Source organism: Cryptomeria japonica, chromosome 11 (genome assembly GCF_030272615.1).
Source record: "Cryptomeria japonica chromosome 11, Sugi_1.0, whole genome shotgun sequence".
Lineage (NCBI taxonomy): Eukaryota > Viridiplantae > Streptophyta > Pinopsida > Cupressales > Cupressaceae > Cryptomeria > Cryptomeria japonica.
Window position 1 is genome coordinate 733340362 of NC_081415.1, and position 17085 is coordinate 733357446.

Consider the following 17085-nt stretch of genomic DNA (forward strand, 5'->3'; position numbering starts at 1 on the left):
ATTTTTTTTTTCACATTTCGATCAAGACGATTTTTAAAATATTCAAGTTGAGAAGTGTGAAACTTTGTCTTCATCATGTTATCCACAACATAAAAATAAGTCAAAAGTGGACCTTGAGAAGCTTGAACAGGCTTTATGACATCTTGAGCATAACCTTTGATGGGATTTTGTTCCACATGAACAATCTTTGAAGAAACCAAAACCTAATCGATGCTACAACTGATTAAGAGTGGACGATAGAGTAAAAATGCTATTGATATCTAAAAGCTGGTGTTAATCCACATGCAGGTAGAAAAATGATCATCTTTCACGCGTTACTCCAATTCATGCATAACCCAATTCCAAGATGTACTATGTAATCAAATTGTCCACATTCTTTTAGTTTGTCTTGCTGTTTGACTTGTACATACGTTAATTTAACGGCTCTTAACAGAGACTGTAAGCATTACTGTGTTTGATGCATTTCTTAAGATGCAAAACAAAACTTAAAACGCAGTGTGTTATATTAGATAGTATAACATCAAATTATATTTTGTCAAAATATCGAAGTAAGAGATGAAAGTTTCATTTAAGTTGTCTTGAAATGAATTTGTTTAGAGTTTGTCTTCAATAGAAGAAAATAAAGTGCAGTTTGCTAATTTTGATTTACATTTATGCTTTCTAGACTAGCTTCTCTCTCTTGATTGAGTTGTGCGTATGGTATGCTATCAATTTGATCATTCTCATAACCAACGCTTGAAGTAGTCATATCTTGGTCAGTACTGTCAAAAAAGAAAAGTGTTGGTCTTTATGACGCATGTAAAGGAATAAAACAACTTTCCTTCTCAATAAATATACGTAGAAAAATTGGCCAAAGAGACTAAGAAAGTGCAGGTTGGATACTTACTATAAAGAATATATGGTAAGGCCAACTATTACAATTCCAAGAGAAAGAAAGTATAACCAATTAACCTGTATGACAAAATCATGCAATGGTTAGACTTCGTAAAAATTAGCGTACATGAAAAGAGGACATTATGAAATATTCATTTAATTATGAGCTGACTAAACGTCTAAGATTCCTTTTGGCAAAAATAATCTTACTCACCCCTTGATGATAAAAGAATATACGAATAATTACTGCCCACATATCAGAAGTCAAAAGTGAAAGATTAAAAAGGGTTGCTCCACTCATCTGTGAAAGACAAGGAAGATGACATATTGGTCATAATAAAAATTAATTGAATAAATGAATGAAGGGATTATTTGCATAAAAAATGCAGTGCATAAATATTACTAATAGAAATGCTATGTATCCTGTTAATAATCATTCAGTTTCATTTTATTAACCTTAAGCTTCAACTCGTGCTTGGCATTCAAATGTATCATTTTAAAGAGTTCCACTATGTAAAAAATTAAGGATCCATAGCTTAGTCTAAAACAGCAACCAAGTTCTTTCCAAGGATTATGCCTTTGGCTGCAAACAAAACTAACAGTTTCAACTACGGACAAATCAATCATGATGGGAAGAGTGCATTGCATAAAGCATAGGAACTCCATACTTCAAGTCTTCCAGTTGTATGATGTTTACGAATCAGTCATAAAGCATACGGACTTCCCACTTTAAGCTTTTCGTGTTCAATTAAAGAATAGAACTTGTGAGCAAGAAAGAGTGAAAGAATTCATATTTGATCTATACAATGGAACATCCATGCTAATTATGGATCAGGTCGGTATCATGTTTTAGATTTATGTTTGTTGCATTTTGTTCCCTTAACACTTCTTGTGTTTGGCAACTAAAGTGGAAGAGTAGCACTCAGTCCAGAGAGTCTACAAAAGAAGGGAGAAGCAAGATGCAGACAGCTTAAGGTTGCAAATAAAAGCATCAGAAGAAAAAGGTCAGAGTTGATGGATACCACCGCATCCAAAATTGTTATACTATCTCCACCAGGATCAAAGCAGCAGATAGATTTAATTGGGGTTCAAATGATCTAGATGAGGAAGCAGAGTGCGGAGATTGCAGTTTGAAAGCTCAGAATTCTTTCAGCATCAGAGAGATCTGACTGTGTGCTACAGGGTTGGTAAGCAATTGTTTATCATTTTTCCATGCATATTTAAGTTGCTGTGGACTAACTATGTAGAATACATTTTGGGCACTAATATGCAACACCGTTACTTTGATTTTAATCATCATTAGTGTCTTGAGGAATTCACCAAGTTTAGGCGAAAGGATACTCTCTATTCATAATGGCCCTTTTATAGGGAGCAAGCTTGTATTTTTGTTGAAAATGGAATTTAGAATACTGTGCATTTTAAATTGATACATGTACTAAGCCATGATTGCAGCATTTCAAAATTGAAGACTTCAAGGGAGTGGACAGAAATGGTATCCCAATTTTCAAGGAAGCTGAGTTTTGGACTTACTTTTGGTAGTTGTGTTTGTATGCTTTTTTGGGACCAAAACCCTACTCATTGAAATTGTATGATCAGAAAATGTTTTGATAAACAATCATGGTCAGGTGGCTCAGAGATCAATCAAATTGTGAGGCAGTTCTTGGGTATAATGAGATGGAAAAGAGGTTCAAAAATGGAAGAATGTTTGAAGATGGAGCTTTAGGCCATGCATGGAACTATAACAATTTTGATTACAGATGAATTTGTCATAATGGGAACATAGGGCAGCTGTTTTGGCAATTAGAGGAATTCATCCCATATAGGCATGAATTAGCAAAACACTCACAAAACACCTCCCAAAAGAATAAACTTGCCTTAATACCACTTGATCTATAAACTATAAGGATATTCCATAACTAGTTTGCCAATAATAGCCATTGTTAGTTTTACGATTGGGAGCATGAAATGAGTAAATGACTTAAGAAAATGAAATGAGAAAATGTGAGACAATAAAAAGAGAATTCAACACCATAAATTGTGACTAGAATACCCTAGAGAAACTCCTAGTGGATAAAAACTCCAGAAAACATGAATATACACTCATTTAGGTACTCTTAACAATTATAATTGATCCCCAAACCTTAGGCTCACCAAGAGTGATAAGCACACAATTATATTGAGAGGGGGGTGAATCAGTATAACAACAATTTTTTTTTATTTAAACCTTATATCATAATCACATAACTTAATCTCATTAACATATCCATTGCATATTATCATTCACATAAGACCTAACTATCATGCATAAAAAATAGAACAGAATATATAAGTGGAAACACTAACGGGAAAAAATCATGGCAAATTAATGATTTTATATAAATTCTTCTTTTACAAAGTTCATAGGCTCAACCTACTAGAAGCACCAACCCCTCATTCTCTTAGAGACACCAACCCCTCATTCAATCTTTCACCTTGTCAATGTTACTTCTACAACAGACGATGGATGATCTTATTATTCACAAATGTTCTCTTCTTCTCAAATTGATCACACAATCTGCCACAAAATTCTTTTCACAAGTCTGGTCTTATATCACCTTCAAATCTGCTTATTAAACTTCTCAATTTCTCCTTGTATAATCTGCCATATACTTCTTATTCTTTTCACAAATCTTCTCTTCTAGAAATGGTATATATGCTTGTTCTATCTTTGAAAACACCAATTAGATATGTCTCAAATATCTGCTCAAAAACTCTTCATAAATCTACCAATACGAACCTTCACAAATCTGCAATAATGTTTATATCCTCTTCTTCACTAAATCTGCAGTCTTCCTTCTCATCAATGCCCTTGGTGCATATGCTTGGTAGTCTTTTAACATGCACCTCTCAATCTTCACATCTAATCATAAACTATATTTATAGACCTTCATATTCCTCATGAAGGAGTGCAATTTTCAATAGACACCACTCTTCATTCCTCAAGGTAGGCATTTCTTTCTCAAAAGTTCCTTTTTAAACATAAGCGCATCCTTCTATGAAGATCTTCCTTTAAATAGAATTTAACTTTGAATTAAGTTGACTTTTGAAGAGTACCGACTATTCTAAGGGAGTCGGCCAGCTAAGTTCATATCTTTTATCAAATATGATCACACCTTTTGCCAATATACTTCTTTGTCTTTGTGAATCTTGATGAGTCAGCCAGTTAATATTAATTACAAATATATTTTTATGAATTGGACAAATCATTATTATTGCTGCTCTTTGCATATGTTTCTTTAAGAAAATTGCACCAACTAATATATTATCTTAACTGTGTAACCTTGAGAAGTTGGCCATCTTATTATAGGTCAATGTATATTAAATAATCTTAACAAGCAAGTCTTCGCTGCCTTCAATCTAAGTACTGCTTTTTAACTCTTTTCTTAATCGCTGCTTTGTGATTTGCTTGCCTTTGTCATTGTTAAGCCTTTAATAAGATCACCATTCTTCATGGGATATTAATCGTGCTCTCAAGCTTATTAATTATTGCTTTGATGAATATGCGCAGCATTTATCGATCAGCATTTATGTTTGTCTTCATCTAGAAGAGTTGGCCATACAAACAAATTATTCTTGTGTAATATGTATGTTTATATTGATCATTTTATGTATTGATAAGTCACCATTTTTGTCTTGGCTTTATACATTGAGAAAGAAGTTCATGGATAAGGGAAAATTTCAAAATTCTTTCTCAAGGAAGAAAATTCACCTAGAATGAAGAAATTCCAAGGCATAGAGAAAAATTGGCCAAGAGAGAGAATTTCCTCTCCTGAATTCCGAAGCTCAAAATGGAAAAATTTCCTAAAAACTAGGAAAAGTGATTGATTGGTCAAAAATCTCCCCCTGAATAAGATGAATTCAAAAACATGAAAAATTCTTCCCAGATAAAAAATTTCTCTCCAGGAGTTTTCTCTCTCCAAAAATCCAAATGGATAGGATTTCTTTCAAAGTGGAAAAATCGACAAAATTCCTTCAAGAAAGGAAAATCTTCTAAAATGTCTTTTGTGAGCCCGGAATGGAAAGATTCTTGTAAAGGATGAGTTGGCAACATGTAAAGAGAATATTTTGTATTAATGAAGCACAACTCAGAAAATTATAAAAGTTCCTATGACGGCGGGGTCCATTTGCATGGCAAGAATCTATTGAGTGCATGGCGACATGATGGCGCATTTATTGCTAGTGGACATCTTGACTGAGTAGTGGCATACTTAATGTATGGCGGCTACCATATTCCAGGAAGTAATGGCTCATTTATTACATGTTGGGTGATTTTGGATGTAGTGATGCATTTAATGCATTATGGGCACCATTTTGAGCAAAGGATAATTAATGTAAAGTGGATGAGATTCCTCATTTGTGACTCTCCCCACTACTTGACGTCATGTATTTGGGAATTTTTTGGTCAAACCCTAATTAGGGTTTGCATGTTCACTCTTGGCCATTGATTGGTTTGTAATCTAGGTTGTCCATTTTCCTCCTGGAGGCCTATAAAAGGGGTTCATCCCTTCATTTATAAGGGAGGGAGATTTGTATGAAATTGTTGCGATAAGCTATTGAGATAATAACAGTGATGCATTGTTCTCTGATGGTGTTCACTTAAGTTATTTTTCAAAACTTGCATGGTTACACCTTCCTAACTTAGTGTAGATTTATTTCAAGCATTTAGATGAACAAGATTGATTGCAACGTTTTAAGGTGAAGATCGAATGCTCATACCTTTTGTTGGTAGATGATTTTTATCAATAGTGCAAGGTTGGACTGAGCTATTTTTATGTGTATGCTTTGCTTGAATTGTTGGATAAACATTGTTCTCTAATGGTGTTTATCAACAGTTAAGAATCTTTCAAACACAACCTTTGAAGATTGCACCTGTTTTATGTAGTTGTCTACTAGTGGCGAAGTAAAGCATGGTAGATCTCATCCAAAGCATTGTCATCTATTAAGTTCTTAGTCTTAACTTAGTCTTCCTAAACCCTTTCCCCTTTAATTTCAGTTCATTCGAAGTAGAAGCATCAGAGAATTGGTATATCCGATGATGAAGTTCCATCTACAGCAAAGAAGTGAAAGAATAATCCAAACGTAAGTCCCCTTGGTTTACCAGCAAACATCAAAGCCACACGAGCCTATATCCACATAAAGTCACTAGTACGCAGTTAGAACCTTGGAGTCATCGTATGATCTTCTTGCAATCTTAGCATACATTTGACTTTGATCAAGAGAGGATAAGGTAGCCATTGGGAAACTTTATTCCGTGCTGGTGTGGTCACAAAATGCATGTCAACAGGTTTGGAGCACCAAATGGAGATGGGACCATGACAAGGTCTGAAGGTGTCAGCAAGTAAGGACCCTTACTACCACCATTGGCAACAAGTCAAAAGTCGGGAGAAGAGATCAAAGAGTTATAGAGCAGTGTGTTGTTTACAGAATTCTGGAAGGCAGTGATACACAAAATGCTATAGAGGTATTCAGAAGAAAAAGGATTGACAGCTAGATCTAGTGACTAGAAATGTTTTATTGTAAGAAGGGAGTTGTCATACTATAAAAAATAACTACTTTTGGCTCAATTCAATGCAATACAAAATGGCCAAAAGGTTAGTTATTTCTCCATCTACCCAAAGCTGCCTATTTTGTCTTGTAGTGGAGGTAGTTGAAGTGGTTGAAAGGGGACAATTGGGAAGTTATAAGAGTTACTAGGCATGGACTAAAGTTGTCAAGCTTCTAGAAGGCAGATCACAACCACTTGATGGTTTCAATCCTGGCCTTTGATTCAAAATGTAAAAACTAAAAAAGGCAAATGCCTCTCTCTTTGTAAAGGTCTAGATAGTCAAAAAATTTAGACAGTTAGCAGATTAGGAGTAGAAGTAGAATAGGACTACTAAGCAGAAATTATTGTAATGGCAGTTGAAACAAATAAATAAACATTGAAGTATGGTGTTTGTCATTTGTTCTCCTCTGTTCGCATGGTTTCTATTCATCTGGTCAGTTACAGTTAGAGTTAAGTGATTTTAATGGTGAAGTGTGAGGGCATTTGATGTGATTTCAAGTTCATACCATTGGGGTCTTGTTGATTGTAGGTCTTTGTGCATGGTTTGTAATATCCCTTGGCTAATCTGACCCTGTTTTGTTTATTTGAACACCAAGGAATATTGTCAAACATTTGGCATACAATGTTTGAAGCCACTGTAGTGAATTCTTTCTTTGTCTTCTTTGGGTTTGTAGGCTGCAAATGAAGTTATGGAAAGCTTCTAACAATGCAAAGTTGTTATAGAAATGATATACTAGCTGTTTTAGACCTTTCCACACATATGTAATGACTGAAATTAACTAGTACAGCTAGTTGACATTAAGACAAACACTTGTCATGCATCCCAAAGTACACCTACAGCCATTAGACATTTAAGCAAACAATTGGCATGAAAGCTAAATGGCTGATCAATGTTGAATGTTACCATGAATGTGGAATATGCAAATTATATCTCCATTAAACATATGCAACCTCCAAATATTTCATGATATAATCATAATAGAAAATGAGGCAATGAAGTAATGATTTTCTAATACAATGACCATAGATAGAAAACCTGGTATTTCAATGGCTGCCTTGATATATTGGTTTGATTCTCCTCATATGCAAATCCCTTGTCAAATATATATAGCTGTTCAACCTTTCTAAATCCCCTTCTATAGAACTCCAACTACTGTAGCGCACTGTTCACGGCACTGTTCATGCGCACTGTTCACGGCACTGTTCATGCGCACTGTTCACGGGGGTACTGTAGACGCGGGTGCTGTAGCAGCTCACAAAATAAATAATGACAATGCATTGGCAATGTTTCCTCCAATATGGTCTTTCAACTTCCAGATGAAATTCATTAACCAGCTCAACATTCCATGGATTCTTCTTCAATTTGTGCATAAATAGTGACCCTGAATGAAGTCACTCCCAATGGCAAATATCAGTGATTATTTCAGCACCTCAGATGCCCTAAACTTCGAAGAATTTACGCTCTCCAAAGTACAAAGGTTGAAACCTTGGTTTCTTCCTCTCTCAAACTTCTCCCATTTCAAAAATTACAATTCATCAATTGGATGCCGAGAATGAACTCTTGCCTTTCCTTTTATTCTTTCCTTAAGAGAGCTCAAACACCTTCCTGGCCAATGTGGGATAAAAGATTTATTCCCACATTAAATTATTCACTTAACGCACTTTATTATATTAAAGTGACTTTATTATTATAAAGTTACTTTAAAACTTTATAATAATATTAAAATATTAAATAAATCACTTAAGTCACTTAAACTTTAATATCTCTTGATGCACTTGTCTGATTGCTAAGCCGTCTGAGCCAGGAGTCGACTCTCCCTATTCTCCATGTGATTGGATGCCTGTCTAAAAATAGAAACCCTGAATAGTGACTTACTATAAATAGTAAGTATGTGGAACTGAGTCAAAAAACCTGTGCAAAGGCCAAAAACCTGAATCCAGCTGAAGAGTAATGTCTCTAATCACCAAGTAACTGCCACACGAGGCCCTCTATCAATAATTATTAGCCTACGAGGGTCAAATGATAGGCTAATTCTTACAAACTCTGATGCTCGCAAAATGGGGACATTACATGGTTAGTCTAAACCTTATTATTGTTCTTAGTTTAATTGTGGGTATTCGTCTTAGGCTGCGCCAGAACTGGTTGTCTGAATGAATATCCATAGTCTAAAAATCCTTTTATCCCTTGGAGCTTGCACTATTCCTATGGAGTTGTGAGTATATCTCTGGCTAAGCAGGAAGTAGTTTATGTGAAATCTGTCTACCTGTAGCACCAGATGTTACTATCATATAAAGTAGAAATAGATGACATACGCTCATATAAAGTAGAAGTGGATGATAGACACAAACCGCATTTTAGGATAGATATGCATAATATCAAAATAAGCAAACAAAATTACAATGACCAAGATTTTGATGTCACAAATATTGGACTTTTTGGTGCAATATTGGGTTACATATAAACATCACGCTCATGTTTTTATGTAGCCAAGGGTTTTTGCACTACAATTTGAGAGAACTATAAAATGTTATGAAGACAAAAGATGACCTACACATAACATTACCTCTTCACTTCTAGTAATGAGACTATGTGAAAAAATTTAACTATAGCATTGTCATATTCATCAAGCAAAGGTATGCTATTATAGAAAGCCTAAATTAGAATTAAATTCAAGCCATTTAGCCAAGAATATCAATTATTTATTTATATAGAACTAATTTACAAGGCTATCACTGTAGAAAAATAAATGTTGTCTAGACCAAATAACCAACCAATTTTCATGATAACAATTTAGTTGTGCAGAAAATGAAGATAAGAATTAGACACAACAAGCAAAAATATAAGCTCAGAATATAGACCATTCACCTATCATAATAGTAAAATACTCTTTATGAATGGAACCCTCACCAAAATAAATTAGATTTAACTTTTTAATTTTGTTACTTTAAACTGAAAGACCCTTGTGATGTTATTTAACATTCTACGTAGATAAGTAGAAACAAAATTAAACCATGTGTGACAACATATTGATGGTATTGACAAAAATCCTAGCATCTGGATAAAGATAAAATTAAACCATGACAAACAAGACAAAATATGAAGCATGAACAGCGAAGGAAGATATAACCTCGGAATATAGGCCATTCACTTGTCATAATATTAAAATACTATCACTTTGAATCAAGCCCAACAAAAATAAGATAGATGTAACGTTTTTTATCTTGTTAATTTAAATTGAAAGATCCTTGATGTGCCCCAATAAAATTTTATTTAACAATTTATCAATCTATTTGTATGTGCTGGTTGAATTTCATGTAAATATTATTTATATTGTCTGAAGTTATAGAATATATTTCAGAAGTGTTACAACATAAACTTGCCTATCTTTGACTCAAATGCATGCTTCCCAACTCTTTGCAAATTCGCAACCATCTATACCTTCAATGCATGTCTCGACAAACTCACATTCCTAGTTGTGCCCACAAAATATAACACACTATTTTGCAGGTTTGAGGGTTTCACAAGTTGGCAGGAGATTAAGGCTTCAAATGCAATTTGAATGCGATTTAAATGCAAAAACAAACTTGAAAATTGCAATCAACGATTCTTTAAAAAGATGGGATTCTTTGGAGGAAAAAATCGTCTATAGGACAAATTCGCAAAAAGTTGGGTATATAATTGGGATTTTTTGGAGATTTTTGTCTTAGATTTAAACTTTTTTTTAACAATCTTATTTATTGAGTAAATTTATAACAAGACACAATAAATTGTTTCAAAATGTAGCCCTAAGGTTACAATGAATTTTGTTGACCTTGAAGAGGTCGATAGAGTTTTGAATCATAAACTTTATGCTCCCACACGTTCAAGCCCTTGTTTGAGACTACTAGTAGGGTTGCATTAGCCAGAAATGACTCCAACATGCGGCTTTAAATAGTAGAATTTACATCTACAGATTTTTGTGTATGACACTTCACCATGTTACTACAAATATGATGCACTTTGACACCAACAGTCTTGGAAACACTCAACAACTTCTTCTAACTCTTCCAAACTAACCCACTATACTTGGTGGCAAAGTTGGTCACTCCAAACACCCCCAGAGGGAGCTCAACCTATTATTGCTTTGGTTGTGGTTGCTTAGACGGGGATCTCAGGCTAAAGCAATGATATAAGGCAATCGACCCTTAATTAGAACTCACACTTGTAAGAAGAAACTTGTGCCCAACACCTCCCAACAATATTTGCCATCCACCTCAAATATTCATGCCAACTTTAGGATCAAATGTAAAATTGTAGATACTCCTCATTGTGTAAACACCTGAAAACTCCTCTGCAAACCCTGTTTGAAGACCCGATGCACTGGAAGGGTCCCAAACCCTACGATCAAAACTCATTTCAGGATTGGAGTCAAGAGAGTGATCAACATCTAATTCAAAAAGAGGATTATCATAAGACATTGTAGCATCTGCCTCAAATAAGGGATTGTTCACAAACTGAACAACACCTTCATACTGATCCATATCATACCACTTTGTACCCCTGGAGTCATGAGCAAATGTGAACTCCTATTGGATCTTTTCATGCTCCTCCTGAACAATCTCATGATAAGCAACATCATGCATGCTATCACAAGTGCACACATCAATAACTGAGGTATTACTGCTATGTGCCTCAAAAGATGGCTCAACTAATAAGGTAGAAGTTGTTGATATGCCAGTATTTTCACACATTTCCACCCCAAACGTAACTGCATGTCCATTCGAGCCACAATCCTGGGATTCATTGCCAACCAATGAATTTTCTGATTTACTTTCCAAGGCCTAATTTGAAAAATCAGACTCATCATGACATGAATTCCCATCATACAATGCGTCATTAGTACCCAATTTTTGAGTACTATCATATGACAACTAAAGAATAGCATCCTGCATATGTGTAGATGTTGCTGACCGATGCGGATGCAAGGTATCATAACTGCTGTCATAAAAATCAGAAGTGCTAGCGAACATATTCTCCATGCAATCATCACCCAGGCTGTCCTAATGTCTTCTTGATTCAAATCAGCATGTCTATCAAATTCATCATATAAAATTTTACATACCCTACTTCCATCAAAGTGGGCTAATGTAATATTCCCAAGAGCTTGCTGATAATCCATTCTTACTGGAGCACGTTGATCATACGTTCCACCATTCCTCCTACTCCAGTGATTCATGAACTAATCAAAAGTCCATTGTTCTCTAAGATTGGTAGGAAAAGTATTATACTCCATGTAAGCTTGCCTCGCATCATCACCAAATGGTACTGCAACCACAACTTGTGGTTATTCTTCTCTTTGAGTAAAGGTAGGGAGAAGAGGTCTCGAGGCTGATCCTCTCGTGATTGCAGCATGTTGGACTGTCCTTTCTCCCTCGTTGTTGCCATTGTTCCCATTGACTCCACTCCTTTCAGCCATGTTGTTATACTGATGTATATGGTGATTCTGAGCTACTTGTTGATCCATCTTTGCTAGTAAGTGTGACATCATATCAATCATCCCATCAAACTTCTTTTCCAATCTATCTTCCAACTGCTTCTTGTTTTTGGAAAACTGATCCTGGGTACCTGTAGTAGTCATGATCTTGGAATATTGTTTCTGTTGTTTGTAACTTTCGAACCAACAACACTGTCCAATTTACCTGACAGGTTGGCAGAATCTTGGCTCTGATACCACTGTAGCATCCCTTGCTAATTCTGATCCCTAATTGCTGACTAGAGGCTCAAAGAATTTTGTCAAACAGTTGTCATGAAACCTCTATCTTACTGTCTTTTGTTTTCAGATTGTTTATGCTTGCTTGGAATGATGTCAAATGTGATTGAAATACTTGCAAATGATGTTTTTGAATGCTCTCATGATGCATGATTGGTTGACAATATAATAGAAATGATATACTAACTGTTTTTACCTTTCTCTGAAATCAAGTTGTACAGGAGTTGAAATATTGTCAAATACTTTCCATGCATCCTAGGAAAACCAATATGCACCTACAGGAACTAGGCATTAACCCAAACAGTTGGCATGCAAACTGTTATGCTATCTATGAAGATTATAACCATAGACATTACATCAAACATTTATCATGCAACCTCTCCTTCCTTTCATTGCTGTTCTATGTCATTCAATTTATTCAACGGCTTACAAATGAAATGCATTCCCAAAGGGATGAGTAAGTATTTTTATCAAAACCTGATTATAGGCAGCCACTGCTGAAGCTGATTACAAATTCAATCTGCTACATATAAGTCACTGCTGGGACAGATTACAAGTTCGAACTGCTTCGTTGGAAGAATGGTATGGTTGGAGGTTAGAGAGTTGTACGGCCTGCAAACAATGTGCCCAACAATTAGTGATCGCTGCCCAAAGTAACCTGCTCGTTACAATCAACAATCTACTTGATGCCCTTGACTGATTCCTTCTCTAATTCGCACAAATGTGACCTTTGAGTGAAGCCACTCCAATTGCTACCCTCAATGGATATTTCACCACCTCAGAATAGCTGCAACACTGAAGAGTTGATGTTCTTCAATGGCTGCAAGTGCTGGAAACCCTTGGTTTCTTCCCACCGCTCAAGAATGAAGAATAACAAATGCTCAATCATAATGAATTCGATCATCTCTTGGCACTTTATATAATTCTCAAAGCTAGTTGATCCCTTCTAGAGACTTCTTAATCATTTAATTGCATTTATTATGTTATAAGCTTGCACTTTAGTATTTTATAAAATCCTCCTTGGTATCGACATCAAAACAATTAATTAAATGGCCCCCTTTTAATGATGAATGGACCCTTGAGTTATAAAGTGCAAATATAACATTAAGATATAACTTATGTATTAATATTTGTCTTTATTTCATTAAATGTCCCTTATAATATAAAGTCCAAATATTAATCATTATTATTCACTTATAATTAATTATTATTAAGGTATAACTTTAATAATAATAATTAAAATGTCATAACTCCAATAATAACCATTATATCTCAATTCTGCAAACACCATAGGGTAGCCCACTATGACCACTGTTCATCTAGATGCCTTATTAAAAATAGAAAGAGTCCCTCTCAATCAACCACCAACTTACTATAAATAGTAAGTGTGTGAAAGAGAGTCAAACGAAGGCCAAACTGAACTAAACGAAGAGCAATCCTGGACACTTCTAACCTCCGTAATGGGAATAAACCTCCTGCATTGCGAACTGGAACCCTATAATCGTCAGTCTTAGCCTATGAGGGCCACTAATAGGCTAATCCAATCATAAACCATATCATCCAAAAAAGGGGACATTACAGTCCGCCCTCCCTGAAAATGCTTGTCCCCAAGCAATCTCAGAAACAAAATAACACACTAGTCCACCCGGGTCCCAAGGGAAGAACTATGTAATGTTCCTGTTGATACCAACTAGCTCATGTAACACCAGCATCAGAATAACTGATAGTACCTACCAAACCAAATCAATACTAACAACTGGGGTTGCAAGAGGAGACGACTCAAAGAGAAGCAACTCAAAAGGCTAACAAAGTTTACTTCCCAAAACTACGCAAGGTGAACTCTCATACAAGCTATCTAACACGTGCACAACTGAACTATGCATTTGAAAGTGGTCATGCACATGAGGATCAAAAGTAAAACTGTAGACACTCCTCATTGTGTAAACACCTGGAAACTCCTCTGCAAACCCTGTCTGAAGACCCGATGCACTGGCAGGGTCCTGTTGTGATCTATTTCACACATCGCCCCATTGCAAATGGGGACCCCCTGTTTTTGCTTTTTAGGGTTTTTCTTTGGCATTGCAATTGCTAATCACCAATCTTTTTACAATGAGAAGTTGGAGTTTTTGAGAAATCATCTTGAGCCAAATGGAGAAATCATGCTCAGAATCAGGTTTGAACGTTGTCAAAGTGCTTAGAAGGTCTTAAGGACGAGGATCGCAATTGCTTTGAGTCATTTCTGACAAATTTCAATTTTTAGGAATTTTTGCTTTTTTGCTTTTTTCTAAAAATAGAAAGTTTGATTTTTGGCACTTTGGGCACATTCCAGGAAGCAGCTTTTTTGGCTTGCTTTTTGCTACTTTCTACTTTTTTGAAAGTGGAACCTGTGTTTTCTTCCTCAGGTCATTTAGTCACTGGCCACGTTGTCGGATTTGAAATTTTTTGCCTCGAGTATAAAAAGCAAGGCTTTGTTTTTCTCACTTTTTCTGGAATTAGGGTGTTGATCTTTAGGCCATATCATTACTACCCATGTCTTCAGATTAGAAAATTTTTGCCTCCAAGTGCAAAAAGAAAGGTTTTGCTTTTTCTGCTTTTTTCTAGAATTAGGGTTTTGATCCTCAAGCCATATTATTGCTACCCATGTTCTCATAATTGAAAAATTTCATCTCTAAGGGTAAAAAGAAAGATGGAAACCCTAATTAGGGTTTTGTTCCAGAAGATCAGCCATATGATCAGTACCCATGTCCTCAGATTTGAAAATCATGTCTTTAAGTGCAAAAAGCAAGGTAAAAACCTACTTAGGTTTGTGTTCCAGATGAACGTGGCAAGTCAAAATGGACATGGCAGGTCAGAGATGGATATGATAGTTTGAATAAGTGTGAAAAATGGTTGTCCAGATAAAATTCGCCCAAGGAAAGAATGGCAGAGAAAGAATGTCTAGAAGCTCGGAAGATGGCAAAGCAAAGTGGAAGCATGTCCAAGCTTCTTCCAACCTCGCCTTGTCCAAGGAAGAGTGAAGTCCGCCTTGGCATGAGACACATAAAGTCCGCCTTGGAAGATTGTCCAAGCACATGCCAAATCCGCCTTGGCAAAGCATCATCCAAGTTTGCCCTATCTAAGGAGCCTCCAAGTCTGTTCTTGGCAGAGACTCTCCAAAGTCTGCCTCCTGCAGAAGCAAAGTTGTCCGACACTTGCTAAACTCCTACCTTTAGTTAGCTAACTCATGGCAAATGTTCATCAAGCTACTACCTTTGGTTAAAGAAAAAATTCAAAAAATTGGCTAAGTGTTGATACCTTTGGGAGAAAAAATTCAAAAAATTGGCTGTGTTGATACCTTGGGTAGAAAAAATTCAAAAAATTGGCTGTGTTGATGCCTTGGGGAATTAAATTTCAAAATTTGGTTCAGTGTCAAGGAAAATTCTGTAAGCAAGAAGCAAATCTGCCCAAGGAAGATGAACATGACAATTTGAATAAATATGGTGGAGAAGAATGGCAGGACATCCATGTAGTCCGCCCAAGACAAGTGGCTGGTAAACATGGCAAGAAGAAGCTCAAGTCTGCCCCTCCTAAAACAAGATAAAGTTGGCATCGTGTCTTCCAAGTCTGCCCCATGGACATGTCAAGACTCTTCCAAGTCCGCCTAGGGAAAAGAAAGCATAAACTGTGTGGCGCAAGCTACAAAGTCCACCCAGGTTGGATGGTAAAAGGCAAGAAAAAGATTAAAAGAGAGATGATGTACAAACACATTCCAAATCCGCCTAAGGCATAAAAGAATTTGTCTAGACATCCTCAAACCCCGCCTAAGCATGATCAAGGTAAAGTTGGCAAGACTCTTCCAAGTCCGCCCATGTCATGAGACCCTCAAACTCCGCCAAGGCATAAAGAAAGATGTCTAGATTTGTGTGAACTCCACCCAGCCAAGTATGAAGCAAAGATGAACATGGCAAGCACACCTCAAAGTCCGCCATGTCCAAGGGCATTCAACGTCTGACTTAGGCAAGGGGGAAGTGGCAAGAGGTTGGCAAAGTCCGCCAAGGCATAAGTAAAGAATGTCCAAGAAAGTTTGAACTCCGCCTAGATGGATGTCCAAACATCATCCAAGTCCGCCATCTAGAAGAGAAAACAAGTTGGCATGATGTCTTCCAAGTCCGCCCCAAGAAGATGTCCCCACTTGAGCAAACTCCGCCAAGGAAGAAGTAGATAAAATGGAAAAGCATCTTCAAACTCCGCCCTATTCAAGCATGTGCCAAGTCTGCCTTGGCAAGGAAACCATCAAGTCAAGCAAGCTATCTATCAAATCCGCCTTAGCATGCCTAAAGATCTACAAACTCTGCCCAGTTGGAAAAAACATAAGGAAAACATGGAAAAGAAAGTTAGCAAAGGTTTGAAAGATGAAATCAAATAAAGCAAAAGCCTTGTCCAAAGAAGAAAACACATTAAAACAAGGTGGCAAGACTTCTTCCAAGTCCGCCAAGAACATGGCAAAGAGCTTTCAAGGTCTGCCCATGATGGGAGGAAGTTGGCAAAGATAAATTTGAAAAGAAGATTGTCCAAACAAACACAAAGTCCACCTAGGCAAAGAAAGGTGGAAAGTTTTGACATGACAAAAGAAAATAAAATTTGCTAAGGTAAATTGCATAAAACACAAGTTGACTAGGCATAAATGGAAAATGTGAAGATGCCTAAGCCAGACATGAAAATTCACCCAAGACTTGGAGATTGGACATGAAGATCAACTTGCCATGCCGAAAAGAGAAAATGGCTAAAGGGAAAAACAAATTTGACAAAGTAGCACATGAAATCAAGGGTCAAACAAACGAACAGATAGGAAAATTAAAGTTTGACACATGAAAAATGGCTAGTATGGAATTTTCCACA

The 17085-nt window shown here is 36.2% G+C and overlaps 1 protein-coding gene across 2 annotated transcripts in view; it reads right to left on the reverse strand.

Annotated features, from left to right (window-relative positions):
* Window positions 1-481: 481 nt before the first annotated feature.
* Window positions 482-17085, reverse strand: part of LOC131072111 (uncharacterized) — a 186818-nt gene continuing 170214 nt past the window's right edge. For both annotated transcript variants that reach the window (XM_058008174.2, XM_058008175.2), the window contains exons 9-11: window positions 1088-1174; window positions 887-951; window positions 482-761 (exon numbers count right to left, since the gene is read on the reverse strand). In XM_058008174.2, coding sequence (XP_057864157.2) covers window positions 635-761; window positions 887-951; window positions 1088-1174 — 279 coding nt within the window. In that variant the 3' untranslated portion in view covers window positions 482-634. The remainder of the gene's footprint in view (window positions 762-886; window positions 952-1087; window positions 1175-17085) is intronic.